Source organism: Pipistrellus kuhlii, unplaced genomic scaffold (assembly GCF_014108245.1).
Source record: "Pipistrellus kuhlii isolate mPipKuh1 unplaced genomic scaffold, mPipKuh1.p scaffold_m20_p_51, whole genome shotgun sequence".
Classification (NCBI taxonomy): domain Eukaryota; kingdom Metazoa; phylum Chordata; class Mammalia; order Chiroptera; family Vespertilionidae; genus Pipistrellus; species Pipistrellus kuhlii.
This window is the reverse complement of record NW_023425553.1, coordinates 2,183,783-2,201,252: the sequence shown is the minus strand read 5'-3', so window position 1 is coordinate 2,201,252 and position 17,470 is coordinate 2,183,783. Positions and strand designations below refer to the sequence as shown.

Here is a 17,470-nt window from a genome sequence, read left to right as displayed (position 1 = left end):
TCTGGTCTGAGGCCTTTCTGGCAGGGGTTGCTCTAGCCCTGCATCTCCATGGTGCCTCCCATCTGGGCAGAGGATCCAGCATTTCTAGGTGCTGGTTATTCTAACTGATGGTGCAAAACACCCAAGGTCTGTGGCACCGGGGTGGCCCTTTGGGTGGGGAGGGTGCTTTCCCATGTGCCCGCGTACCTCAGGCTTCTCTCGGTGTGTGTTTACCGCCTCCACATTCAGGTAGATGGACTCCACTTTGCATCCTCAAAAAGAAAAACCCATCCATCCATAAGCTCCCAAGGCAAGACTGTCTTCCCTGAGGTGTCATTCCTCAACATGCCCATCACCATCAACTCCCCAGCTCCATGCTGTGTGTAGTTGTGACTTTTCTGTAGGGAGGGAACTTAGACCAGCTCTGTGTGGAGAAGACACCCAGCCTAAGAGGCCACCAAAGAGACATCCTCCCAGCTCTTCCCCTAATCCTCTCAGTGGTCTCTGAGGCTCAGTTGCTCAGCTGCCAATGGCGAGAAGAGAAGAGATGATCTCCAGGCTCCTGTCTGTGGGACAGCACTCTAGTCTAGATAATAATGGTGGAGCTCTGCGATCCTCCCAGCTCTGTCAGGTGGTGAAGTGGCGGAGGAGGTCTGGGCCACTGCCTTGAGACCATCAGCCCCAGATTAAGTGTAATTAGAGGACAGTGGTAATGGAACCTTCAAGGTGTGGCGGTCACAGGGAGCCTGGAGGAGGATGGTGGTATCATGGGGCTGGGGCTGGCAGAGGAGACCCAGTGCCTAAGGAAGCCCCCTTAGCTCCATCTCTGGGTTGCACTCTACTCTGGGGCTCAGTTCACTATGTGTCCTGTTCACAGTCAAGAAAGATTTGTCTGCCACTTTCCTACTCATGAACATTTCACAGCTAACTAATGCCCCAAGGGAGAGTCTAGCCTTTGAGGCCTTTTTTCAATCTCGCCCCAACATACACTTAATTGTTCCTCTGGTCCCCTTTGGAGACTACTCTCCCCCACCCCACCCCTGCCACCCTGCTACAGTTTGGTGTTCTATGCTCAGTGCTCATCTTGCCACCACCAAGCCCACCTCTACCAGAACATCCAACTACCCATCCAAGGAACCTCCCCTAGGACTCTATTGGGCAAATGGTAGGTACTAGAGGCATGCTCATGGCCTCTATGTGCCTTTCCCCAGATAAAGGTGGGGGTGTGTGTCTCACCATAAGCCACAGGTGTGAGTTTGAGCACTGTGTGCAGAGGGCACTTGAGATACGGCAGCTCATCTGGAAAGGAGGAGAAAGCAGCCATCAGAGACAGGGTGCTGGAGGGTGGGGTCCCAGCCCCAGGCCTGCAGCTTTACAGCATGCTCACTGTCCACAGCCCTTCTGCATGGTCACCCTCCCCTGAGATCTCTTCCCTCACAGCCTGCAGGGTGACCAGCGAGGATGAGAGCAGAGGGGAGACAGGCAGGCCCTGGGGAATGCAGCCAGACTGTGGGTCTCCTGGAATGGTCAGGATGGCCTCTAAACCCTCCCCACTTCCCACCCCACCCCCAATCCCGGTTCTTCCACAGGCTCCCTGACCACAGAGGCCCACAGTGCATCTCCAAAAGGGGTTCCTGAGACCCTACTGCACAGCAGACCCTGTGATGAGGTGTGTGAGTACCTGGGCAGCCTGCACAGCTTTCCCCCGACCCAGGCCTGCACCCTCTGACTCCTCTCACTCTTTGATGGGCCCTTGTTTCCAGTTATTGACCATGATGCATAAAGTTCTCTCAATATCCATGTATAATTTCGTGTATGGACCTAGGTTGTATTTACCAGATAGTCCCGAGGAAGGGATGATCAGGCCCATTGCACAGATGAGGAAAGCGAGGCTCTCAGAGTGAAGACACTCGTCCTAAGGCACACAGCCAGGGAGTGGCAGCCCTGGGCCTGAAATCCAGAACCCTCTGAGTTCAATTGTGTGCTCTGTCCACTGAAGTCTGCTGCCATTCTTTGAGGGGTTCAGAGTATCTTGGGTTGACACCTTCACCTGCCCATCCACCCATACTGTCCATACCACTCCCCACGTCCTTTCATTAAGCCAGAACCCACCCTTCATGGCTTCTCATCCCTAGAATCCCCCCTACACTTAAAAAATAGCTTTTATTGATTTCAGAAAGAAGGGGAGAGGGAGAGATAGAAACATCAATGATGAGAGAGAATCATTGATCAGCTGCCTCTGGCAAGGCCTCCCACTGGGATGAAGCACCCCTACTGGAATAGAACTGTGACCTCCTGATTTATAGGTCAATACTCAACCACTGAGCCATGCTAGCTGGGCCCCTGTTACAGTTTTAAGGGGCCTGCCAATGCCCTCCCAGCCACCTGAGACATCTGTTTTGGCAATTTCCTAGGTGTCTATACTGCTCCTTCTCCTCCTCTTGGTCAGCATCACTGTCAGGCCCTGGGCCCAGCACTTTGGTGCACCATCTCCTTCCATCCTTGCTGATACTCTGCAGGAGTTACTATTCCTCATGGCAGACGTGAGAGAACAAACTCAGAATAGGGAACCCACTTGCCTGAGGTCTCTGACCCTGCTCTGCCACGACCCCCACAAGTGGCCTGGCCTTACCTTTTCTCTCTCTGGCTCCCAGAGTTCCCATCTCTCACAGCATAGGATTGGATTAGGTGTACTCCTAGAGTGCCCTAGCTGTGAGGTCTGCGGGGTCTGCATCCTTAGTCACATCATCTCTCTGGGCCTCACATTCCTCACCTGAGTAATAGGGGTCGGAGCTTGTTCTCAGCCTGCCTGGCTCAGCTCCCAGGGTAGCTGTGAACAGCTGGTGTGTCCTGTGCATGAAAGCAGGTAGGAAGTGGGTAAAGTAGTGTGCCATGCACGAGCCACCCACACATCCCATGTGTGTGTGAGAAGGGAAGGCTTCTGAAATGCATCTGGGATTAATGTCCCTCCCAACCCCGCTAAGCCCTGAGACTTAGGTAGGGCCAGTCACTTGACCTCTCAAAGCTGCCATTTTCTCAACTGCGCAGTCAGGTTACTGTGGTTGCCTTGCAGTCTCAAAGATAACACCGAGCAGCGGATGTGTGGATGGTATCAGAAATCTAGCAGCACAGGGACACCCCCCCCCCCCCCACCCCTTTTCAGTGAGGAGACTGAGGGAATGTTCTGTCCAATGTGAAGTTTTCAAGTTCCCCAGGTTCCAAATCTGGATGACTCTATATTACAAGTGCCCTTGATTTTGAAGTTAATGACATAGAAACAATACAAATCTGCAAACACTGGCCACTTCAAATATGGCTTTGCGCTGTCTTCACACACCCTCCCCGTGTCCAGGAGATGCCAACACGTCGGCATCCCTGTCAGAAGTGGATTCTCTCACTTGAGGGTGGCACAATAGTCTTTTGCCAGACCACCTGCCTGAGTCTGCGATTCAGTATGTATATTCAGTGTATAAATACTCAACAATGTCTAGACATTTTTAGAAAAAGAAATAATCCTTTAAATGTAAAACAATGGAAACACTAGGTTGAGAAAATCACCTCTACAGCAAATACAGAAACCTAAAATCAGAATCATGAGGTCAGGGAAGGTCCATTACCACCTGCTGACAGCATGCTTCAGAGAAATACTAGCTCAGCTTTTCCAGATCAAGGCAGATTGTTAAGGCCAGCTTTGAAGACGTTAGCTCAGAATGGTATTAATACTAATAATAGTCGCCAAGACTTACGTAGCTCACGCTATGTGTCATGAACTATTTTAAGCTCTTTACACATTTTGATTTATTTAAACTTCATCATTATCTTCCCAATTTTACAGATGAGGGAACCGAAGCCAGGTTAAAGTAATTTGCCAAAGCTAAGAACTTGAACTCGGGCATATTTGTTCTAGACACTGTGCTCTTAACTACTAAGATATAAACGACCAATTTCTAGTGTCAGGGTCTCAAATGACATCCAGTTCTCTATGCCAGGAACAGAGAGAACAGTGGTACCTGAGCTCTTATCCAGGAAGTAGGCCAAGAGGCACCGCATGACAGCTTGGTGGCAGATCACCAGCACATTTTCCTGCCGTTCTAGCTCCATTATAACTGGCTCCAACCGCTGAACCAGATCCTCGTAGGACTAAAAATAAGAAAATACTTCTGTAAGAAAGGGAGATGAGGCACATTTGCTCAGAGGAGAGGAACTCTAGACTAGAAATCAGGAAAACCTGGATGTGGTACTACAATAGATCAGCTGTTGACCCAGCAGTACGACCTTAAGCAGTTCACTTCCTCCTTAGGGTCTTGGTTTCTCATCTGTTAAATGGGGAGCAATTAATATATTCAACTAGATATCTATAACAATAATAAAACTTCTCACTACAAAAAATTCCTAGAAAAGCTAGATAAAATAAATGTCCGCACTGCTGACTGTTCAAGAAAATCAAGAAAACATTATAAAGATAGGGTTCCAAAATGAAGAAAACCTTGGTAAACAAGAGTGCTAAGTGGATGTGGAAGCAACAACTGCCATGGAGGCATCTATAATCATGTTTTCCAAGAGGCTTGAGTTTTTATTTTATTATTATTGTTTAAATATATTTTTATTGATTTCAGAGAGGAAGGGAGAGGGAGAGATAGAAACATCAATGATGAGAGAATCATTGATGCGCTGCCTCCAGCACACTCCCTACGGGGGATTGAGCCCACAACCCAGGTGTGTGCCCTGACCCAGAGTCTAACTGTGACCTTCTGGTTCATAAGTTGATGCTCAACCACTGAACCACACTGATGGGTGAGGGTTGAATTTTTAAAACTTTATAGAGACATGAGACAAGGTCTTAGGTATACACAAAGTAGGGAGTTGGGACTGAATTTCTCCAATAAACCTGAGACTCTCAAAGGCCTATATCCTCAATAAAAGTGTAAACTAGAAAAAAAAAAGTATATATAGGCAAAGGGAAACAATAAGAACTTATATGTCTCTGACTCTGAGTATAAAAATTTAGAAAATGCCTCCTGTAAGAATGTACAACCACAAGTCTACCCTCAAGTGGGTTTTGGTTCAGAATATTATTATCCATGTGTTTTAGATAATGCTAAGCTGAGAGTTTAATAAAAAGTGATACAAGTTGTTAGCTTCTCAGAGTGTCTGGAAGAAGCAAATAGATTCTCTCAACTCACACCACATGAGAATCCCACAGATACATTTTTGCCAAACTGAAGCTCACAATACGCAAAGAAAAATAAACTATTATGAATGAAAATAAACAGAACAAACAAGATGAGAATCTTAAAAACTCAAGGTAAATAATCCAAAATATAAAATGAATGTTTAAAATTTTTTTTTAAATTAAAAGATGGATTGAAAAATATAAGAAAGAAATAAGATGCTACCAAATACACGACGTACATTTGAAACAGAACTAAATAGAATTCTAGGAACAAAATATATGCCCTACACTGGAAATTGAACCTGAGACCCTTCGGTGCATACGCCGATTCTCTAACCACTGAGAAACACTGACCAGGGCAAACGAGTAACTTTTAAAACAGAGGAATTTGTTGCCCATTGCCAAGAATCTGAGTCAGCCAAGGGCCAGATCATCACGTGCCTGTGGGGTGGCAGTTGCTGCAATATATGCTTTATTCTGTTTCGAAAGCAATCTAGGAAACTAAGAAACCTCGAGGGTTGGAATGAGGATACTGAGGAAGAGTTCTAGGAATCAGTCCACCCTTCAAAGCTTACCTCTCCCTTGGGATAGCGGTAGCGATATTTATCTTGGTCCCGTAGTGCAAATTCCTCAGGGTAATGTTCCTGGATTTCTTCATAGGTCATCTCCTCACAGACACCCTGAGAAAAATTATGTGGGGACAAAAGTATTCACATGGTGAAATCCACACAGCCTGGCTGCCTCCTCCACACCCCACACTGAGGATTAAGCCCGAAACCCAGGAACGTGCCCTGACTGGGAATTGAACTGTGATCTCCTGGATCACAGGCCGATGTTCAACCACTGAGCTGTGCCAGCCTGGCCAGCCTTTACCATAATTTTAAGGCCAAATGATTGTAGAACAGTAGCACCTAGGTTTCTGTGAACACAGCTTTAGGTTTGTGCATGTTGCCTGAGTGTGTGTGTGTGTGTGTGTGTGTGTGCATGAGATATGTGGCTGTGCAGATATGAGTACATGTGTACAGATGTGTTCCTATATGATTATCCCAACAGGTTTGTAGGTATATATTGTACATATGTGTATATATTTTTATAAATATGTGGGTTTGCCCTGACCAGTTCCTCAGTGGTTAGTGCATTGGCCCATGGACCAAACAGTCACGGATTTTATTCCAGGTGAAGGGTATTTATCTTGGGTGCAGATGCTCCAGCCCCTATAGGGGTGCGTGTGGGAGGTAACCAATCAATATGTCTCTCTCACATTGATGTTTCTCTCTCTCTCTCTCTCTCTCTCTCTCTCTCTCTCTCTCTCTCTCTCTCTCGTTCTCCTTCCCCCTCCTACACTCCTTAGAAATCAATGAAAAAATATCCTTGGATGAGGATTTAAAAAATAAATAAATAAATATGTGGGCTTAAGAATTTGTGACTTTGCATGTGTATGTGTAGCGTGCTTATGGTGTGTACCTGTGGTATGTTTAGGAATCTATGCTTTGTGTGTGTATATTTGTCGCATCATCTGTAGTGTGCTTATGTGATTATGTGTGTACAGGGTGTCTGAGCATCTGAGAAAGTGCCTCCATGAATGTTTCTGTGGTCTGTCTTTCCATATGTACCTCAGTGTGTCTGTGGCATGTATATCTGTGAGTATGCATGTCCCTGATTATGTTTCTGGTGGATATGTGTGAACATCTGTGTGCCTATGTCTGAAGCCTGTGTGAATTTGTGATAATATGCTCAAGGCTATGTGATATGCTGTCTGTATGCCCATTGTATGCCTCTGTGCTCATGTCATATAGAAATGTGCAAAGACTGCATGTGTGTCTATGGTGATTGTGATTGTGTCTGCATGTATCTCTAGGTGTGTCTTAAGTGTGTATGCGTCTGTGCATATGGTGTGGCTGTTAGTGGCAGATGTGTCTGAGAGAGAGCCTGTGTCTGACTAGTGTCCATGAAGTGCGTGTCTGTGACTGTAAGCATTCTGAGGTGAGTGTCTGTAACTGTGTGTGCAAGTTTATGCATCCACAGCAGGGTTCTCCCATTTCAGAGCATCTCTCATCCCTCCTGCCTCTATGTCTGCCCCAGGATCTCTGGCAGATAATCAGCTATCCACAGACATCTCAGAAGGCAAGATTTAGTAAATCCCTAACAGTTTCAGAGTGGGCCTATGGTAGATACACTCTCTTCCCAAAGAAGGAACAGAGCTCAGAGACTGTCCCTTAGGAGCATACGAGAGTTCCAAGTCCACTTAGAAATCCCCAGAAGTGAGGCGGCTGCTGGTGGGGTAGGGACGCTATGTTGAGTTTATAAGTTTTCCCATCTGGTTGTGTGGAGTCTAAGGATTAGACCCTCCTGTAGGGGAAGCAGCTGGCTCTGGTGTGAGGTTTGCCTCTTCCCTAGCCCACAAACAGCTATGCATTGTCAAACTTCTTCAACTGGCCCTGTGCATGGGAGAGAGTGTGCCCTACAGGACACACAACATCCTTTGACTTTCTATTCAGAGGCATTCTGTGAACCTGTTGCCAGTGGAAATGGTCACTGATTTCCTAATGACTTAAGGAAAACTGCCTAACCTCTCTGAATTTTATTTTCCTCATCTGCAACACGACGAGAAGTACAATTACCCCACAAGAGCGTTTTGAATATGAGAGATAATATGTGCAAAAGAGACTAGTACAGGATATCTAAGGCACATTTTAGAGACTCAATAAATGGAACCAATTATCAATATATTATTGATCATGGAAAACAAACCAAAAACATAGGCATCATTCTAAATTCTTGCTTCTTCCTTATCCACACCTTCATAACTCATTGCTGGGATTCTACCTCCTAAATTTCTCTCAAATCTATTCCTTTTTCCTCCCTCTTAGCCCCCACTGCTACAACCTTAGCAGCTGTGCACACACAATACCCTCTTTGTTTCAGCTGTTCTCTCTGCCTGGCATACCACTCCTGATATTCTCTATCTGGCTCACTATTAACCTGCCAAGTTAACATTCGCATCACTTCCTCCAGGCAGATCCTGGCTGGGCCACATGTCCTGCCCCGACATCTATGCACCCACAGTCTAGCCTACCAGAGCCTGTATTATGCACACTGCTTTGTATTCCTCTGTTTAGTCCTCTGTCTAACCTGTTTAACCTGAAAATTCAGTGAAGACAGGAACCAAAATACATGAAACAGATTTTGTGAAACAAAGTAGGCATCAAATAAATGTTTATATCACATGTGTGCAAGAAACAAACCATAACTGAACTCTTAGGATGAAGAGTTGACATATTTCCTTGCATGTATTTATAGCAAATACATGTGATATGCAGAACGATGCTATTGTACATATCCCTTTTTGTAAGAATGAGTATTGCTGTATGTCTATCATTAAGGACATATGTATGTATATATATACACACACACACATACTTGTCAGTATTTATAGAGGCATATTTAGTAGGCAAGCAGGTTAACCTACCTACATTCAAGTTATTTGTATCTGTGGTGAAGCTTTTGCTTTGGGGTCTAACAATCATAGCCTATGTGCCACTATCTGATATCAGTGTATTTATCATGCAGGTGAAACAATGAGAGGAAACGATGCCTTTTCAAAGAACACATGGGCCCAGATGGTGTGGCTCAGTGGTTGAGCATCGACCTATGAATTGGGAGGTCATGGTTCAATTCCTAGTTAGGGCACATGCCCAGATTATGGCCTCCTTCTGCAGTGTGGGGTGTTAAGGAGATAGCCAATCAATGACTTTCTCTCATCATTGCTGTTTCTCTCTCTCCTTCCCCACCCCCCTCTCTCTCTAAAACAAAAACATTTTTAAAAAAAGAGCTCATGGGAAAACCTGACCCAAAGAGAGATGGCCATGTGATAAGAGTCTGATAAAATATTCCTCAAGTTCTTTGTTCCATCACCAGTGCCACTACTCTGGTCCATCACACCCTCACCTCTTTCTGGACTAATGCAGTCATCTTCATATCAGTTTACACGCTCCTTCTGGCCTTCTTCCTACCTAGTCTCCACCCGTGGCCAGAATGGTCTTTTTATTTTATTTTTTTAAAAGTGAATCACATTCAAGCCATTCATCCTTGACTTAGACTACATCAATGGTTTCCCGTTTATAGGTCAGCATCCAAATTCCTCAACACGATATAAAGCCCTACAAGCTACCTTCCTTTCCAACCTTATCTCCCTTATCTCCAGACCTCACAATCATTGTCCCAGCCTCTCTGCTGTTCTAGCCTCCGTTCTCTGAGCATGCCATGGTCTCTTCTCACCTCTGGGCCTTCTCATGAGCTGCTCCTTGCCACTGAAATTAAATTTATTTCCTTACTCCCAGACCATTTTGCCTGTTTTCTTTTCTCATCTCCACCTTCATCTAGGAAGCTTTCCTTGTAAATCTTACATCACCACGTCTTGTCAGAAGCACCCTCAGCCTCCCATAGTCCCTGTACTTCCCTTCTCACAACCCTTGGTCACATGAGATGCAGTGTCTTATTTACTGTCTGCATATGGGCTCCATGAGTTCAGAGAACTTGTCTGTTCTGGCCTTCACGGATCCTCAACACACAGAATAGTGTCTGTCACACGACTGGTTGTCAAGAAATGTTTGTTGAATTAATTAGGTTACCATAGGAGCCCGCAGAGGCAACCCGGGGTATAAGCCGAGAGTGAAGCCCCACCATCCACCAGGAAATCCATTCCCCTACATCTCACCGCATCAATCTCATTCAGGGCCTTCCACTGCTCATAGGGGACGCCTAGGGCCTCAGCTGTCTGGATAGTCCTCTTCATGTGGCTGGTCCACACTTTCAGGGAGCTGATGCCCTGGGACTGAATGAAGTTGGCCAGGGCATAAGCATACTGCAAAGTAGGGGGTACAGATGAGGAGAAGAGGGGAGAAAGAGAAATGAAAGAAGACAGGGTAGCCATGAGAACAAGCTCAGATCTATCACACATGGTAGAATGATGATGAACAAGCAAGAACACAGTTTAAATGTTTCCAATTTATAAAAAGCCATATTCTTTCCCATGTGACTACAGATCAAGGAAATATAATAGAATATGTGAGTTTATATGTGTGTGTTTGTTGATGCTTGTTCACTGAACAACCTACTCGGTTATTAATTCCTTCAAACAGTCCACCTCTAACATTTGTGGAGACTGGGACAAGAGTGCATAGGGAGGCCCTCCATCCACAGTCCATTTCCCTTCTCTTCTTGCCTCCATCCTGCACTCATAGATGCCTTGAGTACAGGTTTGTGGATAATCCATCACATGACCAAGTTCTGCCCACACCATATCCTCTCAGATCCCCCTGATCCTAGGGGTGAACACTCCTGTGATATGGCCTACTTTCAGGTGGACAGACTCTGTGACAGGGCCACACAGGCACTGGAAATAGATACCAGACCACAGGGCAGAGATTTCTTGGGTTCTGGGTACTCAGAGTGTAGTCTAGATGTGGTGGGGTGGGATTTAGGGAATATTTCTTTTTGATTCTTTGAATTCTTACTGCTTTAGTAGGGGTGCTGGTACCAGGTTCTAACCACATTCAAACATGTGCTGAGTATGTGTGGACCTGCACTGAGTACCCGGGTAACCTGTTCTTAAGACATGGCCAGTCCAGGGAGAGAAACGGTGATGGCACCGAGAGAAACCACCAACGGTGGTGGGAGCCCAGAGCAGGCAGTGATCCCCTCTTCTCTGCGTATAGGCACGTTACTATGGGTACACATGTGTGTGAGGAGCATGGGCACAGATGCAAAAACACGGCACATGTTTACACGTCCGAACATGGGCACTGTGTGCACACACGCTAAGGGTGGGTTCTGAGTCAGCAGCAGCCAGTGTGCTCTGGTGGAAGGAGCCCTGGCTGGGGGGTAGGTGATGGGGTTGAACTGCTGCAGCTCCCTCACACAGGCTCCCTGTGCCTGGGGCGTCCCTGGCCTCTCTGGCCTGGGGCCTCCTGCCTGGAAGGTGTGAACAGCATGCGCTCACCCAGCCTGGTCTCTGCGAGTGGAGATTAGTTCCTGGGTGGGGAGAGCCCAGAGCACCCCTGGCACACGGTTGGTGAGAGCTACTGTAACGGACTTGGGAGCCAGTTCCTGGGAAAGGGCGTGGTGCCCTGTGCCCACCTGTGAATGTGGGGGCCAGGCGGGAGTGTGTCCATGCTCACATCTGTGTGGAGTGGCCATGTGTCCAAGCTGGGTGCTGAGCTAGGTGGGCAAGGCCATGGCCAGCTGCACCCAAGAGACCCCTGGCTGCAGGTGGTGCCATGAGGTGAGGGTGATGCCTCTGGTGGCCTCTGACTCTGCTCTTGAGGGGAGGCTGTCAGTGTGAAGGCCACAGAAAGGGAGCCACGAGGATGGGTGCAGTCCCTTGCCTGTGACAATGCCACCTCTGCTGTGGGGCTGCAGGGGGCAGGGGGGAAGGCCTGGTTTTCATTCCTTGCTCCCACTGTGTCTGACTTGGGGCTGCTCTCTGCTCCTATCTTGGACTCCGCTTGCTTATTCATAAACTGGTGATGGGAATGCCCACCCCACAGAGCTGCTGTGAAGATTAAATGAGGCCACAAGTGTCCAATGAAAGAGGGTGTTTCCTGTCTGTGCACCCACATCCCATTTGTCCCATCCCCAAGCGATTTCCCCAGCAAGGACCTGTGCTAACAAGCCTAGGCACAGGGCTGAACGTGGGAAAATGTGTCCCTTTATTGAGCCAGCACCCATAATGTGCAGGTCACCATGCTTAGAAGGATAGAAAAGACTCAGGCCAGAAAGTCAGAGATGGGCCAGCACTGGGAGATATGGAGCCCAGAGAATGGTAAGCTGTCTGGCGACTGGAGAGGACAGTGAAGGGCTTCCTAGACCAGACCATGGAGCAGCAACTGGACCCTGGAAGGGGGTATGGGAGGTGGGGCAGGAAGGAAGCAGTCACAGGCTGGGGATAAGTGCTGACAGTGTGATGATCTGCAGTGGGTGGAGGGGAGGGGTAGCATTAACCCTGAGTAAGGGAGGAGAAGATGGATTCAAGGGTGGGGCACTTCAGGGTAGCTGTCCGTGCAAGTGATGGTCATCAGCTGACAGAAGAAGGCAGCCTAGGTGAGGAAACTGCACAAGTAAAAACACAGAGTTTTGAGGATGATGAGGGGACCAGTTGGGTGGAGCCAAGGTGCTTATCAAGCTGGGGTTGAAGAAGCAGCGAGGTATGAGCACATGGAGTGCCAGGACCTAGCTTCTCAGCCTTGTAGCTCCTGTGGGCACTTGGTAGCATTTAAGGATGGTTGAAGATGGAGTGGCTATCAGGGAAAAAGAGTGGGAGTGACCAGAACCTGCTTCTATCCTGTCACTGAGACTCCCAATCCTCAGGACCCAGGTAGTGGCTACTCCACCCACCTGCGGCACCCCCTGGTCCAGATCAGCCAATGCCTCTGGGTACATGGGGCCTTCCCTACCTGCTTGCCCCGAGCTGAGAGGCCAGAGTCACCTCCAATGCGGCCTCTGAGGTTGAGTTCACTCTCACCATGCCGGCATAAGTAGATGGAGCGGGGTGTGACGTGGATGTTCATAAGATAGTATACTGTGCGGCTCTGGATGTGGTCCTGAACTCGGTTCACCATGTAGCGTGTGCCCACGTCGAAGATCTTGATGTAGGACAGGTGGCTGGGCCAGTCCAAGCAAGAGCAAGGGCAGTTCAGGGGCTGATGGTGGAAAGGCTAATCCCAAGAGAAACCCCAACTATACACCCTGCCTAACAAGCTTCCTCCACAACCCAGCTTTCACCAACCTTTCCTCTAACAGGATGCCATGACTTTTCTTATTCTAGGTACCTGTCTCAGAAACTTGTTTCCTGGACACCTTCAGAAGCTCACTGCCTGCTACCATCTCCCTCTGTATCCTTTTCTCAGTCTCAACTTGAGCCAGGCTGTATTTTCACCTTTACTTATCACATTCTAGGCATCTGGGGTTCTGTCTTCTGTGGTTCACACTCCTGATATACTTGGAGAGAAGCAGTAATCCTCTGTGTCTCTGGAGACCTCCAACATCTCCCCAGCAGCTCCAAACTTGTCCACTCCTTCACCCTTTCAAACCATGACCTGAGCTCTGCTTCTCTGTTCTTTGAATCTCTGCTATGATATATTGTATTTGATACTCTATAGGCAGTTACAAGGTTGTGTCTGTGTGCGCTGTGTCTCTGTGTGTATGTATCTTCCTTACTCAGAAAGGGGAACGAGTTGGATTCTTTCCCTATTGGCCAAGCAGTCAACAAATATACCATTGTCTGTTCTAAGCATTGTGCTTGGAAGTTCTTAGGCCAGTTAGGAATATATACTTAGAAATGCATGACCAATGCTCATCCTCCATTCCACAAACATATTCTAAGGTGTGTCATGTGCTGGGGCATGGGAATACAGATGTGGTTCACACCATCAGTGGGGAACTTGTGGTCCTTGCTTAGAGTCACTTTTCAGTCTCCTCTTTGTCATGAACTAACAACTATACACAGAATGATAATCAAATTATTCAACAACCTGTTTGCAGAGGAGCTTGAAATGGGGAACTTTGACTAATCAAGAATAGAACCATGGAGCAAGACTTTGAGGCACCTGTTGTGCCAGGCACTAATTCCTAAGTTGTTTTATTGTGAGGAGTTCAGGGTGATCCCTGGAAAGAGGTGAGGGAGGCTAGGGCAATGGGGAAACACACTAGCAACCTTGTGTGCACAGTAACAAAACCAAGTGAATGGAAATAGCTGCTCTACCCCAAAGCAGGCAAGGCAGTGAGCGATGGGTTTGGTTTCAGAAAGCTTCTCTGTTATTCCTAACGAAGGCCTTTCTATCTGCACCATACTCGGCATGCCCCTTCCTGTCATTCATGTCCAATGATCCCATAGGGCATTCATATTTGCTGAACATTTTGGAAGCTTCTGGCAGGGAATGCAGACTTCAAAGTGCATGAATCCTCACAACAATCATAGGAAGCAGAAATTATTATCTCTGTTTTATGGGCAAGGAAACTGAAACAGAGAGAAGGAAGTGATTTGCCTAAGGTCAACCTCTCCAAGGACCCTCCGAGCTTAAGGGTAGAAAATATATGATGTAGCATTGTTGTCTGGTTACTGTCTGTCCCTGACGCTAGATTCTTAGTGGCTCTAGGAGAATTTCCAAATTCCTCAGCTTAGTCTGACATTCTCGGTGCCTTTACACACTGGTCCTATTTGGCCTCACTGCTCCAGGCCCATGCTCATAACTTCTGTTTTACCCCAGCCTTTATGCTTTTTCTGGGTGTTTCTCTGTATTCATCTACTCTTATTCAGATTTAACTAGGCCATTAGGAAGTGCTATTCTCTTTGCTTGAAAATGTGTTCCTTGTCTGGTCTCCAAAGCTGAGCCCCTATGTATTTATCCTTCTACAGCTGGTACATTCACTCTCTCTAGGAAGACTTCTTTGAGCCCAGACATGAGAAGTCACTTAGAAAAATGTATGACAGTAGCTAATACTCCACCCTACCACATATAATTTAAAACAAAAACCATAATCTATATTAAAAGGAAGTTCTACCAAGTTCTGGTTTTATTTTTTACTATTTTGACTACCTTAATGCTGGAAATATAAAATATTAAATTATTCCAAGACTATTTTCTTCTTATTTTTTTGTAGCCTTTTTCTCGTTGGTACCCAAAACACATGTCTAGTCTACCTACTGGGTAAACCTGCTCTTCTAGACCTCTTCCTTCAAGATGAGTTGGGTGTTCCTCCAGCCCACTTGTGTGAGCATCCCTGCTATTCTGTCAACTGCATATTCACTGTCTTTCCAAACAAAATGGTCATTCTATCAGAGCAGGGACAGACTATCGCTCTTTAGGTTCCTAAAGCAGAGCTTAGGGCTGGGTCTTGAGGCATGGACTATAAATGTCTGTTCATGGAAAAATGATTAAAGTCAACCGTGATGCTCAAACTGATTCATCAAACACTGACTGAGCACCTGCAGGAATTTAGGTTGAAGGCTAGAAGGCTAGGAGGCTAGGGGATTTCTCCATGCCATTCATTCACCTCAGCTCCTCTCCTTCAAATTTCTCTCACCATAGGCTGCTAGCCTCTATGCTGCATGTGGAAACTGGAAAAGGTTACACTTTCCTCAGGGCAGAAACAGTTCCACTCCAGCACACATGCCTTGGTGAAAAAAGTAAGTATACCCTGGATCTAAATATCCCTGCACAGAGAACAATCTTCACAATTATACCTAAGGTCCTGCCCCTTGTACTGTGTGTCTAAGCCTCATGTGACACTTTGTATGACCTAGGGATGTGAGAAGGGAAGAACCAGGCTGGAAGTTTGCAGATAAGTGTCTGAGTATATATTAGGTCTAGTAATAATTAATGTCGTTTTCTAATACTTTAAATCGAATTTATTTAAACAATACAACAAAATTTAATCAACAATATAGTTGCCGTTGTTTTCTACTACTTGTGCCCAATGCTCAGGAAGCATTTTAATCTCTCTGTTGTAAAATTCTTGTGATTTTGATGCAAAAAATTCGGTCAATGCATTTTTGAGGCATTCTTCATTATTAAATTTTTTTCCAAGAAGAAAGTTTTGCAAAGAACGAAACAAATGGTAATCAGAAGGGGCAATATCAGGAGAATATGCAGGTTGAGGGAGAACTTCCCATTCCAACTGGTGCAGTTTTTCAGCAGTGATTCTTGCAGTATGCGGTCGTGCGTTATCGTGGTGAAGAATTACGCCCTTCCAATTAATCAGCGCGGGTTCTTTTTCTCTTAAAGCTTGGGCTAACCTTTCCAATTGGGCGCTATACACTGCACTTGTAATGGTTTGGTTAGATGGTAAAAGTTCATAATGAAGAATTCCTTTAAAATTCCACCAAACACACAACATCACTTTTTTCGCATGCAAGTCAGGTTTTGGCGTGGGCTGTGGAGCCTCATTTTTGTCCAACCATTGAGGCCGCCTTTTCAAATTAACATACAGCACCCATTGTTCATCTCCGGTAACAATTTGCTCTAAAAACGGCAAACGGTTTTGATGAGAGAGGAGCGAACTGCAAATTGTGACTCTGATTACGGTTGTTGTCGGTCAACTCATGAGGAACCCATTTTCCAAACTTTTGGACTTTGCCAAGTGCACGCAATTGATTGGAAATTGTTTTTTTGTGAACAATTTAAAGTTGTCGCAAGCTCTTGTTGGGTAATTTGAGGATTTTGCACCAAAAGAGCTTGAAGAGCTTCTTGATCAAAATTGGACACACGGCCTCGACCACTCTTGTCATCTAACGAAAAATTTCCCTCGCGAAATTTCTCAAACCAACGCTGGCATTTTCTGGCGCTAACTGCATCTTGACCAAGAGCACTACAGATGTTTTTTGCAGCCTCACTTGCTTTTCTTCCTAATTGGAACTCGTAAAGCATGCAGTGCCGAATATGCTCTTCATCCGCCATCTTCTTAGCCCTAGTTTTGCAACAAAAACCAAACCAAACACAAACTTTTTCAAGCAAAACTTGTTAATTGCACTTCACACGTTCTGTAGATACCACGTGTTTGAAGGTTATGTCAATACAAGTCAACGCCAACGCCAAGCAAGATTTTAAACGAATGTTAAAAACGACATTAATTATTACTAGACCCAATATTCTGCTACTGATTCATTCTGTGGCCTCAGATAAGCACTTGGGTCTCTGTTTCCCTGAAGAGTGAGGCAGTAACAATGCTCACCTCTCAGGACTTCAGTGAGACAGAGCTAAAAGGATGTTCTTTAATATTCTTAGGGTAGTATTCAGCTTGGAACCTCCTTACCCTTCTCACTTGGATTACAGAGTCTGAGTGACTCTGAAAGTCTCTTCTCATCACAACCCATTTTGAAAAAGAGTAGGGCTCAGGGAACAACCTATGTCTAAAACTTACATATTCCCTGTACTGACAGCTAACACCTCTCCTATCTTTATCTGGTATTAGGAATAAAAGTTTTAAATTTTTCATGCGTCTTCCCATATTTCAAGGCACTGTGGAAGCTACCTGAGAACAGAACCACAACCCAGAGGGACCAACTACTTATTCATTGAAGAGGTATACGTGGGCATGGTAAGAAGAGACATGGCTAAGAGACCGAATATGTGGTTAGAATCCTAGCTCTAATGGTGAGAGCGTGGGCAAGTAGTTTCAGCTCTCTAAGACTCAATTTCTTCTGAAAATGTCTGATCATAAGACCTATTTTAGTCTCCTTTACAAGGGATTCAATGAAACAAAGAATGTGAACATGTTTGGAAACTGAAATGCCATTCACAAAAATAATATTCAAAAAAA

General features: G+C 45.9%; 1 protein-coding gene across 3 annotated transcripts in view; it reads right to left on the bottom strand.

The window, feature by feature from the left end:
- Nucleotides 1–17,470, bottom strand: part of PFKFB1 (6-phosphofructo-2-kinase/fructose-2,6-biphosphatase 1) — a 46,788-nt gene that overhangs the window by 1,501 nt on the left and 27,817 nt on the right. For 2 of the 3 annotated variants that reach the window (XM_036415764.2, XM_036415761.2), the window contains exons 8-13: nt 12,607–12,814; nt 9,870–10,016; nt 5,728–5,832; nt 3,990–4,119; nt 1,216–1,278; nt 187–251 (exon numbers count right to left, since the gene is read on the bottom strand). In XM_036415764.2, the coding sequence (XP_036271657.1) occupies nt 187–251; nt 1,216–1,278; nt 3,990–4,119; nt 5,728–5,832; nt 9,870–10,016; nt 12,607–12,814 (718 nt within the window). The remainder of the gene's footprint in view (nt 1–186; nt 252–1,215; nt 1,279–3,989; nt 4,120–5,727; nt 5,833–9,869; nt 10,017–12,606; nt 12,815–17,470) is intronic. The other variant, XM_036415762.2, reaches the window with a different exon arrangement.